Genomic DNA, 20,052 nt, shown 5'->3' with positions numbered 1-20,052 from the left:
TCCTCTAGACATGACGCTTGCCATTCAGGCCAAAGAGTTCAAGCTATGTTTCATCAGATCAGAGAATTTTGTTTCTAATGGTCTGAGAGTCCTTCAGGTGCCTTTTGGCAAACTACCCAGGCAGGCTGTCATGTACCTTTTACTGAGGAGTGGCTTCCGTCTGGCCACTCTACCATACAGCCCTGATTGGTGGAGTGCTGCAGAAATGGTTGTTCTTCTGAAAGGTTCTCCTCTCTCCACAGAGAAACGCTGGAGCTCTGTCAGAGTGACAAAGAGGAAGAAGAAATGGTCGCACACCGGAACCAACAGAATGCTTGATGAAAAAAGTATTTATTGTCGTATGCCAGACAATCATGCAGGGTTACAGTTAAGAGTCAGAGTAACCACTGGGTTCTTGGTCACCTCCCCGACTAAGGCCCCTCACCCCCAATCGCTTATTTTGGCCAGACGGCTCGCTCTAGGAAGAGTCCTGGTGGTTCCAAATTTATTCCATTTACGGATGATGGAGGCCACTGTGCTCATTAGGACCTTCAATGCTGCAGAAATGTTTCTGTACCCTTCCCCAGATCTGTGCCTCAATACAATCCTGTCTCAGGGGTCTACAGACAATTCCTTGGGCTTCATGGCTTTGTTTGTGTTCTGACATGCACTGTTAACTGTGGGACCTTATATAGATAGGTGTGTGCCATTCCAAATCATGTCCAATCCACTGAATTTATCACAGGTGGACTCCAATCAAGTTGTAGAAACATCTCAAGGATGATCAGTGGAAACAGGATGCACCTGAGCTCAATTTTGATTGTCATGGCAAAGGCTGTGAATACTTTTGTACATGTGATTTTTTTTTTTTTTTTTTTTAATAAATTTGCAAAGATTTCAAATAAACTTATTTCATGTTGTCATTATGGGGTATTGTTTGTAGAATTTTGAGGAAAATAACAAGTTTAATCCATTTTGGAATAAGGCTGTAACATAACAAATTGTGGAAAAAGCAAAGTGCTGTGAATACTTTCCAGATGCACTATATGTCTTTTGGACTCTATTGGTGAGATATCTGCACTTGCCAACCCCCCCGAACCCCCCCCCCCCAGCCGTTTAAAAAAAAAAAATTTATTTAATGCTAGAACACACAAAAGTAGAACCTTTAAATGTTCTGCATGCCTACAGATGTGTGAAAAGATTCCCAGCAAAAGTAGGTGGGAGTCTAAAAGTGTAAGGCTGGGTTCACACTACTGTGAATTCCCCACATCCAATTCGCATGTCAGGAGACTGTAACCGCCTCTCAATGGAGCCGATTCACACAGCTCCGGGACGGCTGCAGAGCGAATTGCACAGGAGTCCTGTGCGTCTTCTGGTTCGTTTCAGGTCCAAATTCAGCCAAAAATATGAACTGAAATCGGACCTGAAACGGTGAACAGGGACGCACAGGACCCCTGCTTCGAGCCGCTCCGTGATACAGCCTGTGACTGGCAGAAACCCGCCCACAGTATGTTATTTCCACAAAATAATAAAGATTTGATTTCAAATATATATTTGTATGTCAATTTAAAACAATTTATTATTATTAATTAATTATTTTACTTTGTATTCCAAAGGGTGTTTTTTTTATTTAGAAGATGTGACCAGTAGCAGAGGACTAGAAGCTCCTCATTATGTTTCTCTGCAAATAGGCTGGGAGAGAGCTGGGTCATGTGACAGCTGTATATCAATTAGAAAAAAAAAAAAACTTAGATTTTTTTTTTTTAGCTAAAATAATTACAGAGACACCATCCATATACAGAAATAGAAGGGACAATGTACATTAAACAGTGTGTGTTTAGTATCACTTTAAGATGGGTAGAATTTCGAACAAAAAGAAAGATTATTAATTTTTCTAATCATTAGTGGGTCAAATGAATGTTTGTTTTTGACCACAAGGAAGAGAACATTCCCAAATTTCCAATGGTGTATGTGGTTTTCATTCAGTAAAGTCCATTCATTCCAAAATCAAATGTTAAAAGCAAATAAAAATTTTCAAACATTGAAATGCTCTGAGAATTTTCATATGAATTTTCTATCTATGGTCAGTTTTACTATCACAGTGGCAACAGTTTTATTAGACTGAATTTACTTAAAATCATCTACAGTAGCGACACAGAGAGAAATGAAACAACTTCTGACCTGGAGTAACTATGTAGATAAGGAATGTCAGGAAAAAGTCAGAGGCTTTTCTCTGTATACTTGTTTAGGATCTTGAGCTCAAAGTATTAAAGTCAGAGAGTTGGCATGACAACCAGGCAACTATCACTTCTTTAGAAGGCGATGTCAGCAATGGTAGTCTTCATGCTTTTCTTAATTGTTTGCTGACCCGCGCAGTGCATATACTGTGGCGGGGTGTCACGTACAAGCACTAACGTACCTGTACGTCGCGGCTCTGCTGTGATTGAACACAACAAGACTTAGTCAACACATCCCGGCCAATGATTCATGATTAGGACTTACTGATCGGCTGTGTCCAATCACAGCCCAGAGGACTGTGTTGACAATCAGAGGGCTCTGTACAGAGGGAATGTTTTCTGTTTCTTATTCCTGCAAAGCAGGAGTCGAATAAGTCGCTACCTCAAGGACAACAACCTTCTTGACCCCCTACAGTTTGGCTTCCGTCTACAACATTTCACTGAAACTGCCCTACTAAAACTCACCAATGACCTAATAACTTCTAAAACCAATGGCCATTACTCCGTAGTCATACTCTTATGCCGCATACACACGGTCGGACTTTCTAGAAAGCTAGGTCCGACGTACTTGCCGCCAGACTTCCGGCGGACTACCGCCGGAGTTTCTGAACGGCCGGACTTGCCTACACACGGCCGGACTTTCCGGAATCCGGTCTTCCCGACGGACTTCCGCCGGACTTTCAGAATGAACGGACTTTCCCACACACGGACAAGTCCGTTCATTTTGAACGTGACTTTTGTACGACGGGACTAGAAAAGGAATTCAATCTCGCCGCTTTTTTTGGCGAGATTGAAACCTTGCGAGCCCCGTCGCAGGCCCTTAGGTCTGGTATGGAACTTTAAGGGGAACCCCCTACGCCGAAAAACCGGCGTGGGAGTCCCCCCAAAATCCATACCAGACCCCGATCCGAGCACGCAGCCCGGCCGGTCAGGAAAGGGGGTGGGGACGAACGAGCGCCCCCCCCCCTCCTGAACCGTACCAGGCCGCATGCCCTCAACATGGGGGGGTGCTTTGGGGGAGGGGGCGCCTTGCGGTGCCCCCCACCACAAAGCACCTTGTCCCCATGTTGATGAGGACAAGGGCCTCTTCCCGACAACCCTGGCCGTTGGTTGTCGGGGTCTGCGGGCGGGGGGCTTATCGGAATCCGGGAGCCCCCTATAATAAGAGGGCCCCCAGATCCCGGCCCCCCCACCCTATGTGAATGAGTATGGGGTACATGGTACCCCTACCCATTCACCTAGGTAAAAAGTGTCAATAATAAAACACAACACAGGTTTTTAAAATAATTTATTAAACAGCTCCGGGGGGGGGGTCTTCTTCCGTCTTCGGGGGTCCCTCTGGTTCATCTTCTCCCGGCGTCCGGTTGGTTCTTCTCCGCTCTCCGGCCTCTTCTCCCGGTGTCCCAGGTCTTCGGCCAGCCCCTCCGCTGTCTTCAGGTAGCTCTATTGCCAGCGGAGGTCCGGACTTCTGGGCTTCTTGGCTTCTTGGCTTCTTGTGTTCTCTTCTCTTCTCTTCCCCCAGATGTTGACACGACGCTCTCTCCGGCCGGACTGGTCTCTGAGGGCTGCGTTGTGACTTATATAGGCGGAGACCCCGCCCCCATATGATGTCACAGTCCCTGGGCATGCTGGGACTGTGACGTTTTAGGGGGCGTGGTCGACCACGCCCCCTAAAACGTCACAGTCCCAGCATGCCCAGGGACTGTGACATCATATGGGGGCGGGGTCTCCGCCTATATAAGTCACAACGCAGCCCTCAGAGACCAGTCCAGCCGGAGAGAGCCTTGTGTCAACATCTGGGGGAAGAGAAGAGAAGAGAACACAAGAAGCCAAGAAGCCAAGAAGCCCAGAAGTCCGGACCTCCGCTGGCAATAGAGCTACCTGAAGACAGCGGAGGGGCCGGCCGAAGACCTGGGACACCGGGAGAAGAGGCCGGAGAGCGGAGAAGAACCAACCGGACGCCGGGAGAAGATGAACCAGAGGGACCCCCGAAGACGGAAGAAGACCCCCCCCGGAGCTGTTTAATAAATTATTTTAAAAACCTGTGTTGTGTTTTATTATTGACACTTTTTACCTAGGTAAATGGGTAGGGGTACCATGTACCCCATACTCATTCACATAGGGTGGGGGGGCCGGGATCTGGGGGCCCTCTTATTATAGGGGGCTCCCGGATTCCGATAAGCCCCCCGCCCGCAGACCCCGACAACCAACGGCCAGGGTTGTCGGGAAGAGGCCCTTGTCCTCATCAACATGGGGACAAGGTGCTTTGTGGTGGGGGGGCACCGCAAGGCGCCCCCTCCCCCAAAGCACCCCCCCATGTTGAGGGCATGCGGCCTGGTACGGTTCAGGAGGGGGGGGCGCTCGTTCGTCCCCACCCCCTTTCCTGACCGGCCGGGCTGCGTGCTCGGATCGGGGTCTGGTATGGATTTTGGGGGGACCCCCATGCCGGTTTTTCGGCGTAGGGGGTTCTCCTTAAAGTTCCATACCAGACCTAAGGGCCTGGGATGCCCCCCGCGCTCGCCGCAATGGGAAAATTAGTTTTTCCTATTGCAGCGAGCGCGAGATGCAGTAACCTGCTCCTCCGTCGTATCTGGTCCTTCGGACTAGCATACAGACGAACGGGCTTTCCGTCAGGAACTGAGTCCGGCGGAGGTACGACGTAAAGATTTGAAGCAGGCTTCAAATCTAAAGTACGTCGGATTTCCGCCCGAAACGGTCCGTCGGAAGTCCGATGGAGACCACACACGGTCGGATTGTCCGCCGGACTTGGTCCGGCGGCGTCCGTCGGACTTTTGCAGGTGAAAAGTCCGACCGTGTGTACGCGGCATTAGACCTCTCTGCTGCCTTCGACACAGTTGACCACCTGCTCCTCCTTAGCAAACTACACTCCCTTGGCCTCTGTAATTCTGCTTTATCCTGGTTCTCCTCCTACCTATCTCAGTGCACTTTCAGTGTCACTTACAACTCCATCTCCTCCGCTCCTCTTCCTCTCTCTGTTGGGGTACCCCAAGGCTCTGTCCTTGGGCCCCTCCTATTCTCGCTCTATACCTCTTCCCTGGGCCAGTTGATAACCTCCCATGGCTTCCAATACCACCTCTACACCAATGACACCCAGATCTACCTCTCCACTCCTCAACTCACCCCCTTGATCTCCTCACAGATCTCAAACTTACTGAATGACATATCGGTATGGATTTCACACCACTTTCTCAAACTCAATCTTTCTAAAACTGAGCTTGTTATATTCTCCTTCCCGGTCCCCCCCATAACTTTAGCATTAAGCACAACCATTGGTCCCTCCACACATGCCAGGGTGCTGGGTGTAATCCTTGACTCTGACCTCTCCTTCAGCCCCCACATCCAATCACTGGCTAAATCCTGCCGCCTTAACCTTCACAACATCTTCAGAATTCGACCCTTCCTGACACCACAAAGCAACTTATTCACTCCTTGATTATTTCCCGCCTTGACTACTGCAACTCTCTCCTTAATGGCCTATCCTTAAGCAGGCTATCCCCCCTCCAGTCTATTATGAATGCTGCTGCTAGACTACACCTCACTAATCGATCCGTGACTGCTGCCCCTCTCTGCCAATCCCTTCACTGGCTTCCCTACCCCACCGTATAAAATTCAAAATGCTAACCACAACATACAAGGCCATCCACAGCATCGCTCCCAGCTACATCACCAACCTCATCTGCAGATATCGCCCTAATCGTCCCCTCCGCTCCTCCCAGGACCTCCTGCTCTCTAGCTCCCTTGTTACCTCCTCTCATGCTCGCCTTCAGGACTTCTCCAGCGCCTCTCCCATCCTCTGGAACTCCCTGCCCCAGTATATACGATCAGCCCCAAACCTGTCCACCTTTAGGAGATCCCTGAAAACTCACTTATTCAGGGAAGCCTATCCCACATCCACCTAACAACTGTCCCTGAGCCACCCCCATCAAATCATTGCCCGCATCTACTACCTTTTGTACCACCACCCCCTCCCTTTAGAATGGAAGCTCTATGAGCAGGGCCCTCCTGTCCCTTCTGTATTGAACTGTACTGTAATTGTGCTGTCCCCCATCTACATTGTAAAGCGCTGTGTAAACTGTTGGCGCTATATAAATCGTGTATAATGTATTATAATAATAATAATATTTAGTAAGAAGCAGCACACATTATACATTGTTAGGCACACATTTAACCCCTTGATCACCCAAGATGTTAAACCCTTCCCAGCCAGTGTCATTAGATCAGTGACAGTGTATATTATTAGCACTGACCACAGTTAGTGCCAGATTTCCCGCTGCACTATCACAGTCCCACTCATCCCTGATCATCGTCATTACTAGTGTAAAAAAAAATTAAAATTCCATAGCTTGTAGATATAATAAAAACTAAAAACCCACTGGTGATCAAATACCGCTAAACAAAGCTCTATTTGTGTAAAAAAAAATAATATAAATTTCATGCAGGCACAGTGTTGCATGACCGCACAATTACCAGTTAAAGTAGCGCAGTGCGGAATAGCAAAAAATGCCCTGGTCATAAAGGGGGTAAAACCTTTCCAAAGCTTAAAGTGGTTAAAGTGATTGTAAATGTTTTTTTTTTCATTAAAATGAAAAATATGTTATAGTTACCTGCTCTGTGCAATGGTACTTTAAGAAAGATTTATTTTACAATTTACAATTATGAAGTGTTTTAGTGTGTACTATTATCATGCATTGTATTAAGGCAGCTCATTGATTCCAATGCACCGAAATGTTCCACAAAGCAGATACCTTAGAGTGTTGGGGTGCCATTCAAAATCAATGGCAGTGCATGTAACGTGCTACTGTGGATTCCTACAACGCATAGATGTAAATAGTACCAAAGATATTTTCCATGCATTTGTTGTTTGAGGAAAATATAAGGCTGATGTTGATTGACAAAGGCCTGGAATCTATGAATAAGTGAAGTATGTGGCGCTAACTAAAGTGCAAAAATGACTCAATATGTACTGTATATAGATACTAAAAGGAACCGCTCACACACCTAACAAGTAAGCGTGTAGAACAGAATAGGCAAGTGCAAGTGAAAATAAAAATAACAAATCTTCTCTACTCTTCTCTAGATCACTGGTAAAGTGCACCAATGCCACAGATTCCAAATATAACATAAATAACATCCAGTGTGTATATAAGGTGCATCAAGTGAAAAAATATATGAACATCCTAGTTAAATCTGCTATTGTTGGGACAATCGGGACAATCACTGGAAATCGATCGTTGTGCTGGGATCAGCTGTTTTCTATACTGAAGGCTTGACTCGACCCGTTGGGGTCTCCATCTGAGGTGAGAGGCTGGGGGAATCTCACATCTCTATATGTGATTGGAGGAATTTGACGTCGATCGAAAGTTGTTTTTGCACATTTTTTTAAATTTTTTTTTGCACACGGATTTAATTCATGAACTTATATATTTGAACTTATTCATATTAGTGTTTAGCACTTGTTGGACTTTGTTTTTTGAATTTCACCTTTTACACTCCAGGAGAACAGTGGATTTATTCAGAAATTTTTATGTTTCACATTTTTTTATGTCATTATATCATTAGACTAGGATTGCCATATATTTTTTCACTTGATGCACCTTATATACACACTGGATATTATTTTAGATTGCTGTTTGGCATTGGTGCACTTTACCAGTGATCTAGAGAAGAGTAGAGAAGATTTGTTGTTTTTATTTTCACTTGCACTTGCCTATTCTGTTCTACACGCTAACTTGTTAAGTGTGTGAGCGGTTCTATTTAGTATCTATATACATATTGATTCATTTCTGCACTTTAGTTAGCGCCACATACTTCACTTATTCATATATTTTATCTGTGTGGGAACACTTCTAATATGTTGGCAGCTTCTCCCATCCTTATATATCCTATTCTATACAGTTTGGTTTTGCACATTAGTTCCCCCATTTCTTTAAAGGCATGGAATCGATTTTCTTACAAGGAACAGAAATGCTTCAAGGATCTGATAGATTTACTAGTTGAAAGTAATGAAAGAAAGACCTTTACTATTCCTTGTGCATTAGCTAATGAAAACTTAGACTCCTGCAAGGACACATACTTGATTTAGACCAGTTCTATAAAATATCTGGAACATTTCCTATTTTTTCATGAAATGCTATAAAGAGAATTATGCGTGGCTGTTTAAATATGCCTAAAATTGGACAAACTATTCATCCTATTGTGTTCTGTTAACACACAGCAACGAATGCTACATGCGTTGGTGGGATGCAGTGCCATTTATTATGACTGGCACCCCCAGAGTGCTTAGGCCTCATTCACATGGGTGTGTACTTATCTGTATATCTGTGCAAGAGACTTTCTTTGCCTGCATGGGATGTACAGGTGTTCTGTTCATCCGCCTGCAGAAATTCATGTCTACTGGGATGCAGCAGCTGCAAAGACACGGTCACTGGGCCCAGTTTGACAGCCGCCCAGATGTGGGTGCATGTCCCTGGACGCATACAGATTTACTAAGCACATACAGTATGTGCACAGCAATCATTCTGCAATATACAGTGGGGACGGAAAGTATTCAGACCCCCTTAAATTTTTCAGTCTTTGTTATATTGCAGCTATTTGCTAAAATCATTTAAGTTCATTTTTCATTAATGTACACACAGCACCCCATATTGACAGAAAAACACAGAACTGTTGACATTTTTGCAGATTTATTAAAAAAGAAAAACTGAAATATCACATGGTCCTAAGTATTCAGACCCTTTGCTGTGACACTCATATATTTAACTCAGGTGCTGTCCATTTCTTCTGATCATCCTTGAGATGGTTCTACACCTTCATTTGAGTCCAGCTGTGTTTGATCATACTGATTGGATTAGGAAGGTCACACACCTGTCTATATAAGACCTTACAGCTCACAGTGCATTTCAGAGCAATTGAGAATCATGAGGTCAAAGGAACTGCCTAAAGAGCTCAGAGACAGAATTGTGGCAAGGCACAGATCTGGCCAAGGTTACAAAAAAATTTCTGCTGCACTTAAGGTTCCTAAGAGCACAGTGGCCTCAATAATCCTTAAATGTAAGACATTTGGGACGACCAGAACCCTTCCTAGAGTTGGCCATCTGGCCAAACTGAGCTATCGGGGGAGAAGAGCCTTGGTGAGCGAGGTAAAGAAAAACCCAAAGATCACTGTGGCTGAGCTCCAGAGATGCAGTCGGGAGATGGGAGAAAGTTGTAGAAAGTCAACCATCACTGCAGCCCTCCACCAGTCGGGGCTTTATGACAAAGTGGCCCGACGGAAGCCTCTCCTCAGTGCAAGACACACGAAAGCCCACATGGAGTTTGCTAAAAACACCTGAAGGACTCCAAGATGGTGAGAAATAAGATTCTCTGGTCTGACAAGACCAAGATAGAATTTTTTGGCCTTAATTCTAAGCGGTATGTGTGGAGAAAACCAGGCACTGCTCATCACCTGTCCAATACAGTCCCAACAGTGAAGCATGGTGGTGACAGTATCATGCTGTGGGGGTGTTTTTCAGCTGCAGGGACAGGACGACTGGTTGCAATCGAGGGAAAGATGAATGCAGCCAAGTACAGGGATATCCTGGACGAAAACCTTCTCCAGAGTGCTCAGGACCTCAGACTGGGCCGAAGGTTCACCTTCCAACAAGACAATGAAACTAAGCACACAGCTAAACTAACGAAGGAGTGGCTTCACAACAACTCTGTGACTGTTCTTGAATTGCCCAGCCAGAGTCCTGACTTAAACCCAATTGAGCATCTCTGGAGAGAGCTAAAAATGGCTGTCCACCAACGTTTACCATCCAACCTGAGAGAACTGGAGAGGATCTGCAAGGAGGAATGGCAGAGGATCCCCAAATCCAGGTGTGAAAACTGTTGCATCTTTCCCAAAAAGACTCATGGCTGTATTAGATCAAAGGGGTGCTTCTACTAAATACTGAGCAAAGGGTTTTTCTTTTTTAATAAATCTGCAAAAATGTCAACAATTCTGTGTTTTTCTGTCAATATGGGGTGCTGTGTGTACATTAACCCCCCTGGCGGTATTCCCGAGTCTGGCTCGGGGTGGATTTTCAATACCAAAAGCGGTATCCCCGAGCCAGACTCGGGATTGCATCGCAGGATCCAGGAAGAGTTTACTTACTTTGTCCCCTCGATCCTGCGATGTCTCCCCGCTGTGATCAGCGAGCCGCCGTGTCTCGCTCGAATTCACGGTGCCGAGCTCCGTTCCCTGGGAGCGTTGCGACGCACGGGGACAGAGTTCGGTGGCAAATTCAAAAAGTAAAACACACAGTATAGATACAGAATACTGTAATCTTACAGATTACAGTACTGTATCAAATAATTACACATCCCCTTTGTCCCTAGTGGTCTGTCCAGTGTCCTGCATGCAGTTTTATAATATAAATACTGTTCTTTCTGCCTGGAAACTGGAGATTGTCCATAGCAACCAAAACTGTCCCTTTACATCAAAAGTGGCTTTAGACCAGCTAGAAAACAGCAATAATAAATTAGAATCACTTGCAGAATTGAGTGATAGTGATTTGTGGGGAAATCCGTCACCAAACACTAAAAGTAACGAAAGCGACAATTCCGCAACTGAGCAAATTTCAGTGTTTTTGATTTGATTACATTATTGAATCATTTTTATTATTATTATATTATTATTTGTTATAATTATTTATTATATTATAATTTTTTATTTAGTTTTTCAAACTTCATCATATCCGGGATGTCTACTAGACTCTTGTTTGGACAGATTTAAGTGAATAAATCCTAAGAATTACAGGCCTATAATATAAAACGCCAAATTTCTGTGCAAAATAATGGTACCGCTTTCAGCACCTAAAATCTGAAATAATCATACCGCCAGGGAGGTTAATGAGGAAAAAAATGAACTTAAATGATTTTAGCAAATGGCTGCAATATAACAAAGAGTGAAAAGTTTAAGGGGGTCTGAATACTTTTCGTCCCCACTGTATGTAGAAGAATTTTGATAGCTTTATTTGCCTCGTTTTTTATTGAAAAAAAAAATGGACTTGAAACCCAAACAACCTGAGAAATAAGGCAACTTCAAATTAAGAAAAGTATATCCAGCAGTATGCCTGTATGTGAATAATTGTACAAAAAACGTAAAATTGAATGAGACCTTGTATGTGCCTTCTAGGGTATATTAATCACCAACTCATCAAATATAAAATTACATAAAGTTTTGTTTAATATTGAAAAACAATTAAAAACATATATGTTAAAAACATATTCACACATGTGATGATCATGGTAGTATATCTTCAGGCCTTAGGATTCCATGTATTGGCCAACGTGTTTTGTGGGCTGCCCCGTTTCATCAGGGCATTGAATCCTCTAAAAGGTACTGTAATTAATTATAAACATTCATTAGAACATTTATACATTGCTATTATAGCAAGTGTTATCATATGATTGAAAAGCATATTTCAGCATTATTCTCATTTCATCATCTAATATTTTACATTCATTTATAAACTTAACATATACAGTTGTTATATCCATCAAGGGTATACGAGACACAGGAATGGATCAAAAATTGTATAATAATCTATATGTTTGTAAGTGTTATAGTTACCTGTATAATCAATGTGTGAGATACTGGTATCACCTAGGCTGCCAGGTCCGTGGGAAACACAACTCAATCCTCCAAAGTCCGTCAATATTTGCAGATATTATCAGATGTCTAGATCTGCATGTTGGAATGTAGTGTTCAAAAAAGGAACATGATGTTAAGGTTCAATTGAATAATATAGGGAACACAAGTGAGGGGAGATAAGGGGAAGAAAAAAAGGGAGGGCAGGGGACGGGGAGGGGAGGGGCAGGGGAAAGGGGGGGGAGGGGGGGAGGGGAAAAGGGAAGGGTATGGGGCGGAGGAAGAAATGGGCAAAGGGAGAGACTGAAAGAAAGTGGAATGAGGGGGAGGGAGGAAGGATCAAACAGGAAAGGGGGGGGGGGGTGGAGGGTAAGAAGTGGGGGGGAGGAAGAAGGGGGAGAGGAAGGAGGGAAAGGTGAAGAAAGACAGGGGGAAAGGGGACAGGAGGGGGGAAAGGGGACAGGAGGGGGGAGGGAAAGAAGGGAGGGGAAAAGGGGGTGGTGAAGAGGGAGAAGGGCAGAAAACAAAGAAAAATAGGATAGGATTTTAAGTCCTATGTAACATATGGATCAGATATATGACAGTGAAGACTAACTTATCCTCTGCATTCTAAATTTGGGTGAGATTTCTCTTTCTCCCCCTGCATTTCCCTTTCACCCGTAACCCCTCCCCCCCTCCTTTTCTTTTTTTTTCTTGGTTTTCTGCCCTTCTCCCTCTTCCCTCCCCCCTTTCCCCCCTCCCTTCTCCCCCCCCCCCCTCCTCCCCTGTCTTTCTTCCCCTTTCCCTCCCTCCCTCCTCTCCCCATTTTCCCTTCCCTCTTCTTACCCCAATTTTTACCCTCCATCCCCCCCCCCCTTTTTCCCCCCCTCCTCTTTCCTCCTTTTCCTCCCTCTCCCTCCTTCCCCTTTCTTTCCCTCTCTCCCTTTTCCCATCCCCCCCCATACCCCTTTGCTTTTCCCCTTCCCCTCTTCCCTCCCCACCTTTTTTCTTCCCCCTTCCCCTCCCTCCTCCTTTCTACCCCCTCTCTACCTTCTCTCCTTTCCCTTTTCCCCTGTCCCTCCCCTTCCTGTAACTTTTCCTTCCTTTTTTCCTTCCCCCTTTCTCCCCTCACTTGTGTTCCCTATATTATTTAATTGAACCTGTAACATAATGTTCCTTTTTTGAACACAACATTCCAACATGCAGATTTATACATCTGATAATATCTGCAAATATTGACGGACTTTGGAGGATTGAGTTGTGTTTCCCACGGACCTGGCAGACTAGGTGATACCAGTATCTTACACATTGATGATACAGATAACTATAGCACTTACAAACATATAGATTATTATACAATTTTCGATCCATTCCTGTGTCTCGGATACCCTTGGTGGATATAACTATATGTTAAGTTTATAAATAAATGTAAAACATTACATGATGAAATGAGAATAATGCTGAAATATGCCTTTCAATCATATGATAACACTATGATAATAGCAATGTATAAATGTTCTAATGAAGGTTTGTAATTAATTACAGTACCTTTTAGAGCAGGGATATGCAATTAGCGGACCTCCAGCTGTCGCAGAACTACAAGTCCCATCATTCCTCTGCCTCTGGGTGTCATGCTTGTAGCTGTCAGAGTCTTGCTATGCCTCAAGGCATAGCAAGACTCTGACAGCCACAAGCATGACACCCAGAGGCAGAGGCATGATGGGACTTGTAGTTTTGCAACAGCTGGAGGTCTGCTAATTGCATATGCCTACTTTAGAGGATTCAAGGTGGGGCAGCCCACGAAACGCTTTGGCAAATACATGGAATCCTAAGGCCTAAAGATGTTGTGTGAATATGTTTGTGACATATATGTTTTTATTGTTTTCAATATGAAATAAAACTTTATGTAATTTTAGATTTGATGAGTTGGTGATTAATATACCATAGAAGGCACAAAGTCCCATTCAATTTGACATTTTTTTGTACAATTATATAATGGGGACGGTGCCCTCTGGGGGTGAATTCAACTTAACACTCTTTCCCCACATCCCACACTTTACTCTGTGTGTGAATAAGTTACCTGGAATAGGTAATGGAACAGCTGGAACAAGCTCTGGTGTTTGCAGGTGGTTTCCACGGTAGACATACCACTCATTAACCACAGGACAAGTATCTGGTGAGCCTAACAACAAAAAACAACCAAAAAATATTATAAAATTGCAAGTATTTTACATCCTTCACTACAAACTGATATTTCATAGACATTTCTAAAATACTTCTATCCTCTACAGTGGGCTACCTGGGACCTGTGCTGCTTGGGTTTTGAGAGAAGAGAAAGTCCCTGAGCCATCTGAAAAGACAGGCAGTAGTATTCTGCTGTCATAAATGTTCTTGTCTCACCACAGACAGGAACAGCACCGTCCACCACCTGCCCCATGGAAAAGGAAAACTCTGAGGGCCCAGTCACAACTTCCACACCTGTTCTGCAGTACAGCACAAAAGTGCATTTTAACTGGAAATCCCAATCATTCCTTTGTGGCTAATTCTCTTCAATGTGCTAAAGCTTAGAGGTTTTTTTTGCATATCGGACAAGAAACATTCTGTGTTTTCTTTCTGTGTTGAGCAGGCCCACTGAAATCTATAGCATACACACAGAATGTATCTTATATTTTATTTTAGCGCATCTACACTACACTATAGAGTAACCCTATTCTAAACTTTTTTTCCAGCAGTTTGCACAGTACATGAAAAAAGTGCATTTAAAATGCATATAAACCTATACAGTAATATGGAACAAAAATGCACACCGAAGGTGTGAAAGGGCCCTAAGGAGGTGTGTTTAAGTTGTTCTTTTAAATTCTCTACTTCTTTTACTTTGTAGAAGGGATCATCCCTATACAAAAGTTAATTTCTTTTTTTTTTTTACATATACACAAAGTTACATGGGCAAATATGTTTTTATTTGAGGTTACCATTTACACTACTCCATTGTGGTAAAACATGTTCTGCGTGTCTGATGTGATGCAGTGGCATTTATTCCTAACCTACATTGCCGATGGACATGCATTGCAGCACAGCTCAACCTTTCATTATACCCCACACCCTAGATGTATTGCACAGTCACAGTCCCTCTTCCATGGCTTAGAGCAGTGGTCTACAAACTGCGGCCCTTTGCTTGCCTTTATTTGGCTCTTGAGGCATTATTCCTGCCACCAACAATAGGGCACTATTCCTCCCACCAACACCAACAATGGGACATAATTCCTTCCACTGACACCAGCAATCGGACACTATTCATCCCACTGACACCAATGATGGGGGCACTATTCTTCCCTCTAACACCAAAGATGGGGCATTGTTTACTCCCACTGGGCACATGCTGCCCCCCCCCCCCCCCCCCCACAGTCTGAAGGACAGCAAACTGGCACTTTGTTTAGAAAGTTTGGAGACCCCTGGCTTAGAGCATACCAACCCAAATATTGACTGGCACTCAAGCATTTTCTTCCATAACTTTTTAGTAAAAATGCCACATGTACACACAGGACAACTGCTAGTAAGTGACATTTTTAATAAAGACACATCAAAGGTGATCCTTGAGTGGCAGTAAATATTTTAGTTTATCAGCCCATGCAAATAAATGTTCTGCCTTAATGCACATGCACCACAATAGTGTATACAGATAGTGTTTATTTTCACCACATATGCCATGAAAAGATTCTTTTTCAGTTTTGAAAAGGGAAAGAACACAAAGCAATGCTCTTGTAAACCTGAGCAATTCAGCCAAGCAAATAATGAAGCAACAGATATGCAGAGGTGACATTGAGTGCAACCTGTATATTGAAAGAATCAGATTTAAAAAAGTATAGTCAGTTGCCATTATATGCAAATCTTCACTTCCTGTAAAAGTCAAGTCCCACCCTCAACCACTTTCCATGCCTCCTTACTGGTCAACAAGGCCACCTATTAAATGAATGCTCCCTTCACATTTCTCTGGGCCATTGTAGTGCTTATTCATGCAAACATTAACCACTTCAGCCCCGGAAGGATTTACCCCCTTAATGACCAGGCCATTTTTTGCGATATGGCACTGCGTCGCTTTAACTGACAATTGCACGGTTGTGCGACGTTTTACCCAAACAACATTTTCCCCCACAAATAGAGCTTTCTTTTGGTGGTATTTTATCACCTCTGCGGCTTTTATTTTTTGTCTTTAAACAAAAAAAAAGCGACAATTTTGAAAAAAAAAACAAAACAATTTTTTTTACTTTCTGCTATAATACATATCCAAAAAAAAGTAAAAGAAACTAATTTATTTATCAGTTTAGACCAATATGTATTCTTCTACATATTTTCGGTAAAAAAAATGCCAATAGGCGTATAATCATTGGTTTGTGCAAAAAGTTATAGTGTCTACAAAATAAAGGATATATTTAGGGACTTTACATTTTTTTTATTGTTTTTATTGGTAATGGCAGTGATCTGCAATTTTTAGCGGGATTGCGACATTGCGGGGGACAAATCTGACCCTAAGTGACACTTTTTGGGGACCAGTGCTAAGAAAAATGCACTGATCAATGTATAAATGACACTGGCAGGGAAGGGGTTAAAACTAGGGGCGAACAAAGGGTTAACTGTGTTCCCTCAGTGTGTGTTCTAACTGTGTGGGGGATGGGCTCACTGGGACAATACAGAGATCGCTGTTCCTGATTTCTAGGAACAGCCGATCTCAGTGTTGTCCCGTCAGAACGGGGATCCACCTTGTTTACCCCGTTCTGCCTCTCTGTGGAGCGATTGCAGGTGGCCGGCAGACATCGAGTCTGCTGGACCCATGCGTGAGCTCCCCCATTTCGTGCAGCCGGGCCACCCTGCCGCAGTATATGTGCGGTGGATGGTCCGGAAGTGGTTAATGTGCCTTGTATTAAGGCAGCTCATTCATTATAAATTCTCTGCCAAAGCACAGCAACACCCCCAAAATAGGGCATGCCCCTTTCTTTTGAGCACATTGCACGACAACACCCAGTGTGTATGTTGTAGTCTATTGCAGCCCACATACTGTTTACCAATTGAAAATATTTGGAAATTAAAAATGTGACAAAGAAGACCCAGGACTGTTGAGCAGTTAGAATCCTATATCAGGCATGAATGGGGCAACATTTCCAAAAAGGAAAGGATCAAACCAAACTTTAATTTAAGAGTGGTCTTTATGGCTGCCTGTAGTAAACACATAAAACATGTGACATCATTGGAATTTGGCAACAGTAAACTATGAGAGGAAAAGAGAATGAAGTTAATTGATTAGCACAATGAAACATGTGGTGGCTTCCCAGTACAAGAATCACGCCTTTATGTACTAAAAATGTGAAGCATTTATCACTTGTTATTCTGGCCATCGACAAGATAACTCTCTGGCTTATGCAATGATTTGTGCAATTGTTTGTATGTTGTTGTGAATGGGCAAAACTGAATACAGCACTACAAAAAGAATAATAATTTACAAGCACATTGGTAATTATTAATTTGTAGGAGTAGGTGAGCTAAGGCCTTGCTGGTAATAGGAGTTGTTTTATAATTATACGTAATGAAAAAGAGAGACCATTATCTCTTCCATAAAAAGGTCTCAACTTTACCTGAGCAGCACGCCTGAGCTCTGTTACATTTGAAAAGGGGAAGCTTACATAATCTTGTGAAGGTTTTGAATACTTCAAGGGACTGGAGAAGTGGATAGGGAGTCTAAGAAGCACAGACAAGGTAGAAGAAGGCATCCAATACACCAGTAGGGTTAGCCTTACTTTTGAGGTAATGTCTCTTTTGCAATAAAACAAACCTACCTGCCTGTTTCCAATCTTCTTTATGCTGGATTCACACTATTGCGAACTGGATGCGGATTTTCCCTCCATCCAATTCGCATGTCAGGAGATTGTGACCGGCTCTTTATGGAGCCAGCTCACACATCTCCGGATCTGCTCCGATGCGAATTGCACAGTCCTGTGCGTCTTCTGATCCCTTTTAGGTCCAAATTCAGCCAAAAATGCAGACTGAAATCAGACCTGAAACGGTGAATGGGGAAGCACCGGACTCCTGCTGTGAGCCGCTCCATGCTTAAGTGTGAACCCAGCCTTAGAAGGAAGTGTCCTAATGCTGGAATAACTAAACCACCGTGCGCGTGCATAGGAGTTATGTCATCCCCCACTGGCTCATCAAGATGGCCAAAAACCCAACACCTAGAAAAAGCTAGGGAGAGATCTGTGCCATATCGCTGGAGCAGAGGTTGATATCTGTGGATTTTAATTCCCCTTGAAAGGTGAACTCCAGGATGCTCTCAATTTTTAGCATTAACGTCCCTTCCTTATTCACAGTACATATGAGCAGAACATTTTTTTAAAGAACTCACTTTGGTTCTGAGAAATCATTGAAGAGGCTGGGATGTCATCCATTCTCCTCTCAATGCCTGGCCACTGGAAGGAGGGATTAGTGAGGTGCCACATTTTAAGGACATTAGGCGCACTACAGAAAACGACATTGAATTGTGAGGCGATCAGTCATAGAGGACATCCCGTTTATAGCGAGGATCCATCAGTAAGCAGTTGCAGGAACTGGATACTGATCTCCATAAAGCACAATCTTTCCGGGCCTTTACTCGATGGCTGTTGCCTGAATAGCAGATTGGTGTACACATTTATCTAAAGTAAACTACACTTTTGGCTAAAGTTCATCTTCGAAAAACATTAAAAAAAAAAAAAAAAGACGTTTTTTAAAAATAAAATACTGACCCCAACCCCAGCTTCCAACACTTTCCGAAGGCGAATACAAGAGAGCATTCTGGTGAGATACCAATTCAAGAAAGAAAACGTTGTATGGGACTTTACGTATACCTCCAATAGTACACACACATAAGTTAAAATATTTACATTTTCATTACAAAAATCCACAATAAAAATATATTGTATATGTTAAAAACATTCAACTTGTTGTATAAGAGGTCACAGTTACACCATCAACCTAACATATCCTAGTCTGCATGGATCGATGCAGTAGGGTCAATACATTTCGTGGGAGTCCCCACTTCTTTAGGACCTTACAGACTACAAAATTTCAACTAGAAATAAGCAAAACATTGCATAAACATCAATGATCCAAATAAAGAAAAAAAATTAAATCTTACACAATATAACAAAAATGTAACCTCACAGAAAGCAAACAAATTAAAAAAGGAAAGGAAAAAAATGTTAAAAATGTGAAGAAGTGGAAGGAAAATAATAAATGTTTTTCAAAAGTTTTTGCAAATAAATATCTAAAAAGTGTGGTGTGCATTTGTATTCAGCCCCTTTTACTCTAATACCCCTAACTAAAATGTAGTGGAACCAATTGTCTTCAGAAGTCACCTAATTAGTAAATAGAGTCCATCTGTGTGTAATTTAAAGTCAGTATAAATACAGCTCTCCAGTAAAGCCCTCTGAGTTTTTTTAAAGAACTTTGGTGAACAAACAGCATCATGAAGGCCAAGGAACACACCAGACAGGTCAGGAATAAAGTTATGGAGAAGTGTAAAGCAGGGTTAGGTTATAAAAAATATCACATGCTTTAGACATCCCACGGAGCACTGTTCAACCCATCATCCAAAAATGGAAAGAGTATGGCACAACTGCAAACCTACCAAGACATGGCCGTTCACCTAAACTGACAGGCCGGGGAAGGAGAGCATAAATCAGAGAAGCAGCCAAGATGCCCATGGTAACTCTGGAGGAGCTGCAGAATTCTACAGGTGGGAGAATCTGTTCACAGGACAACTATTAGTCGTGCACTCCACAATTCTGGCCTTTATGGAAGAGGGGCAAGAAGAAAGCCATTGTTGAAAGAAAGCCATTAGCAGTCCTGTTTGCAGTTTGCGAGAAGCCATGTGGGGGACACAGCAAACATGTGGAAGAAGGTGCTCTGGTCAGATGAGACCAAAATTGAACTTTTTGGCCTAAAATAAAAACCCTATGCGTGGCGGAAAACTAACACTGCACATCACCCTGAACACACCATCTCCACTGTGAAACATGGTGGTGGTAGAATCATGTTGTGGGGAAGCTTTTCTTCAGCAGGGACAGGAAAGCTGGTCAGAGTTGATGGGAAGATGGATGGAGCCAAATACAGGGCAATCTTAGAAGAAAACCTGTTATGCCGCGTACACACGACCGGGCTTTACGGCAGACTTGGTCCAGAGAACCGGAGTCCGTC

At 43.3% G+C, this 20,052-nt stretch overlaps 1 protein-coding gene across 2 annotated transcripts in view; it reads right to left on the bottom strand.

Moving 5' to 3' along the window:
- The window catches only part of FAM120B (family with sequence similarity 120 member B), a 248,490-nt gene that overhangs the window by 194,090 nt on the left and 34,348 nt on the right, over window positions 1-20,052 (bottom strand). For both annotated transcript variants that reach the window (XM_073628010.1, XM_073628009.1), the window contains exon 4: window positions 13,910-14,011. In XM_073628010.1, the coding sequence (XP_073484111.1) occupies window positions 13,910-14,011 (102 nt within the window). The remainder of the gene's footprint in view (window positions 1-13,909; window positions 14,012-20,052) is intronic.

Source organism: Aquarana catesbeiana, linkage group LG04 (assembly GCF_042186555.1).
Source record: "Aquarana catesbeiana isolate 2022-GZ linkage group LG04, ASM4218655v1, whole genome shotgun sequence".
In the NCBI taxonomy this organism is placed as follows: Eukaryota; Metazoa; Chordata; class Amphibia; order Anura; family Ranidae; genus Aquarana; species Aquarana catesbeiana.
The sequence above is the reverse complement of the archived record's forward strand: the minus strand, read 5'-3'. Positions and strand labels throughout refer to the sequence as shown.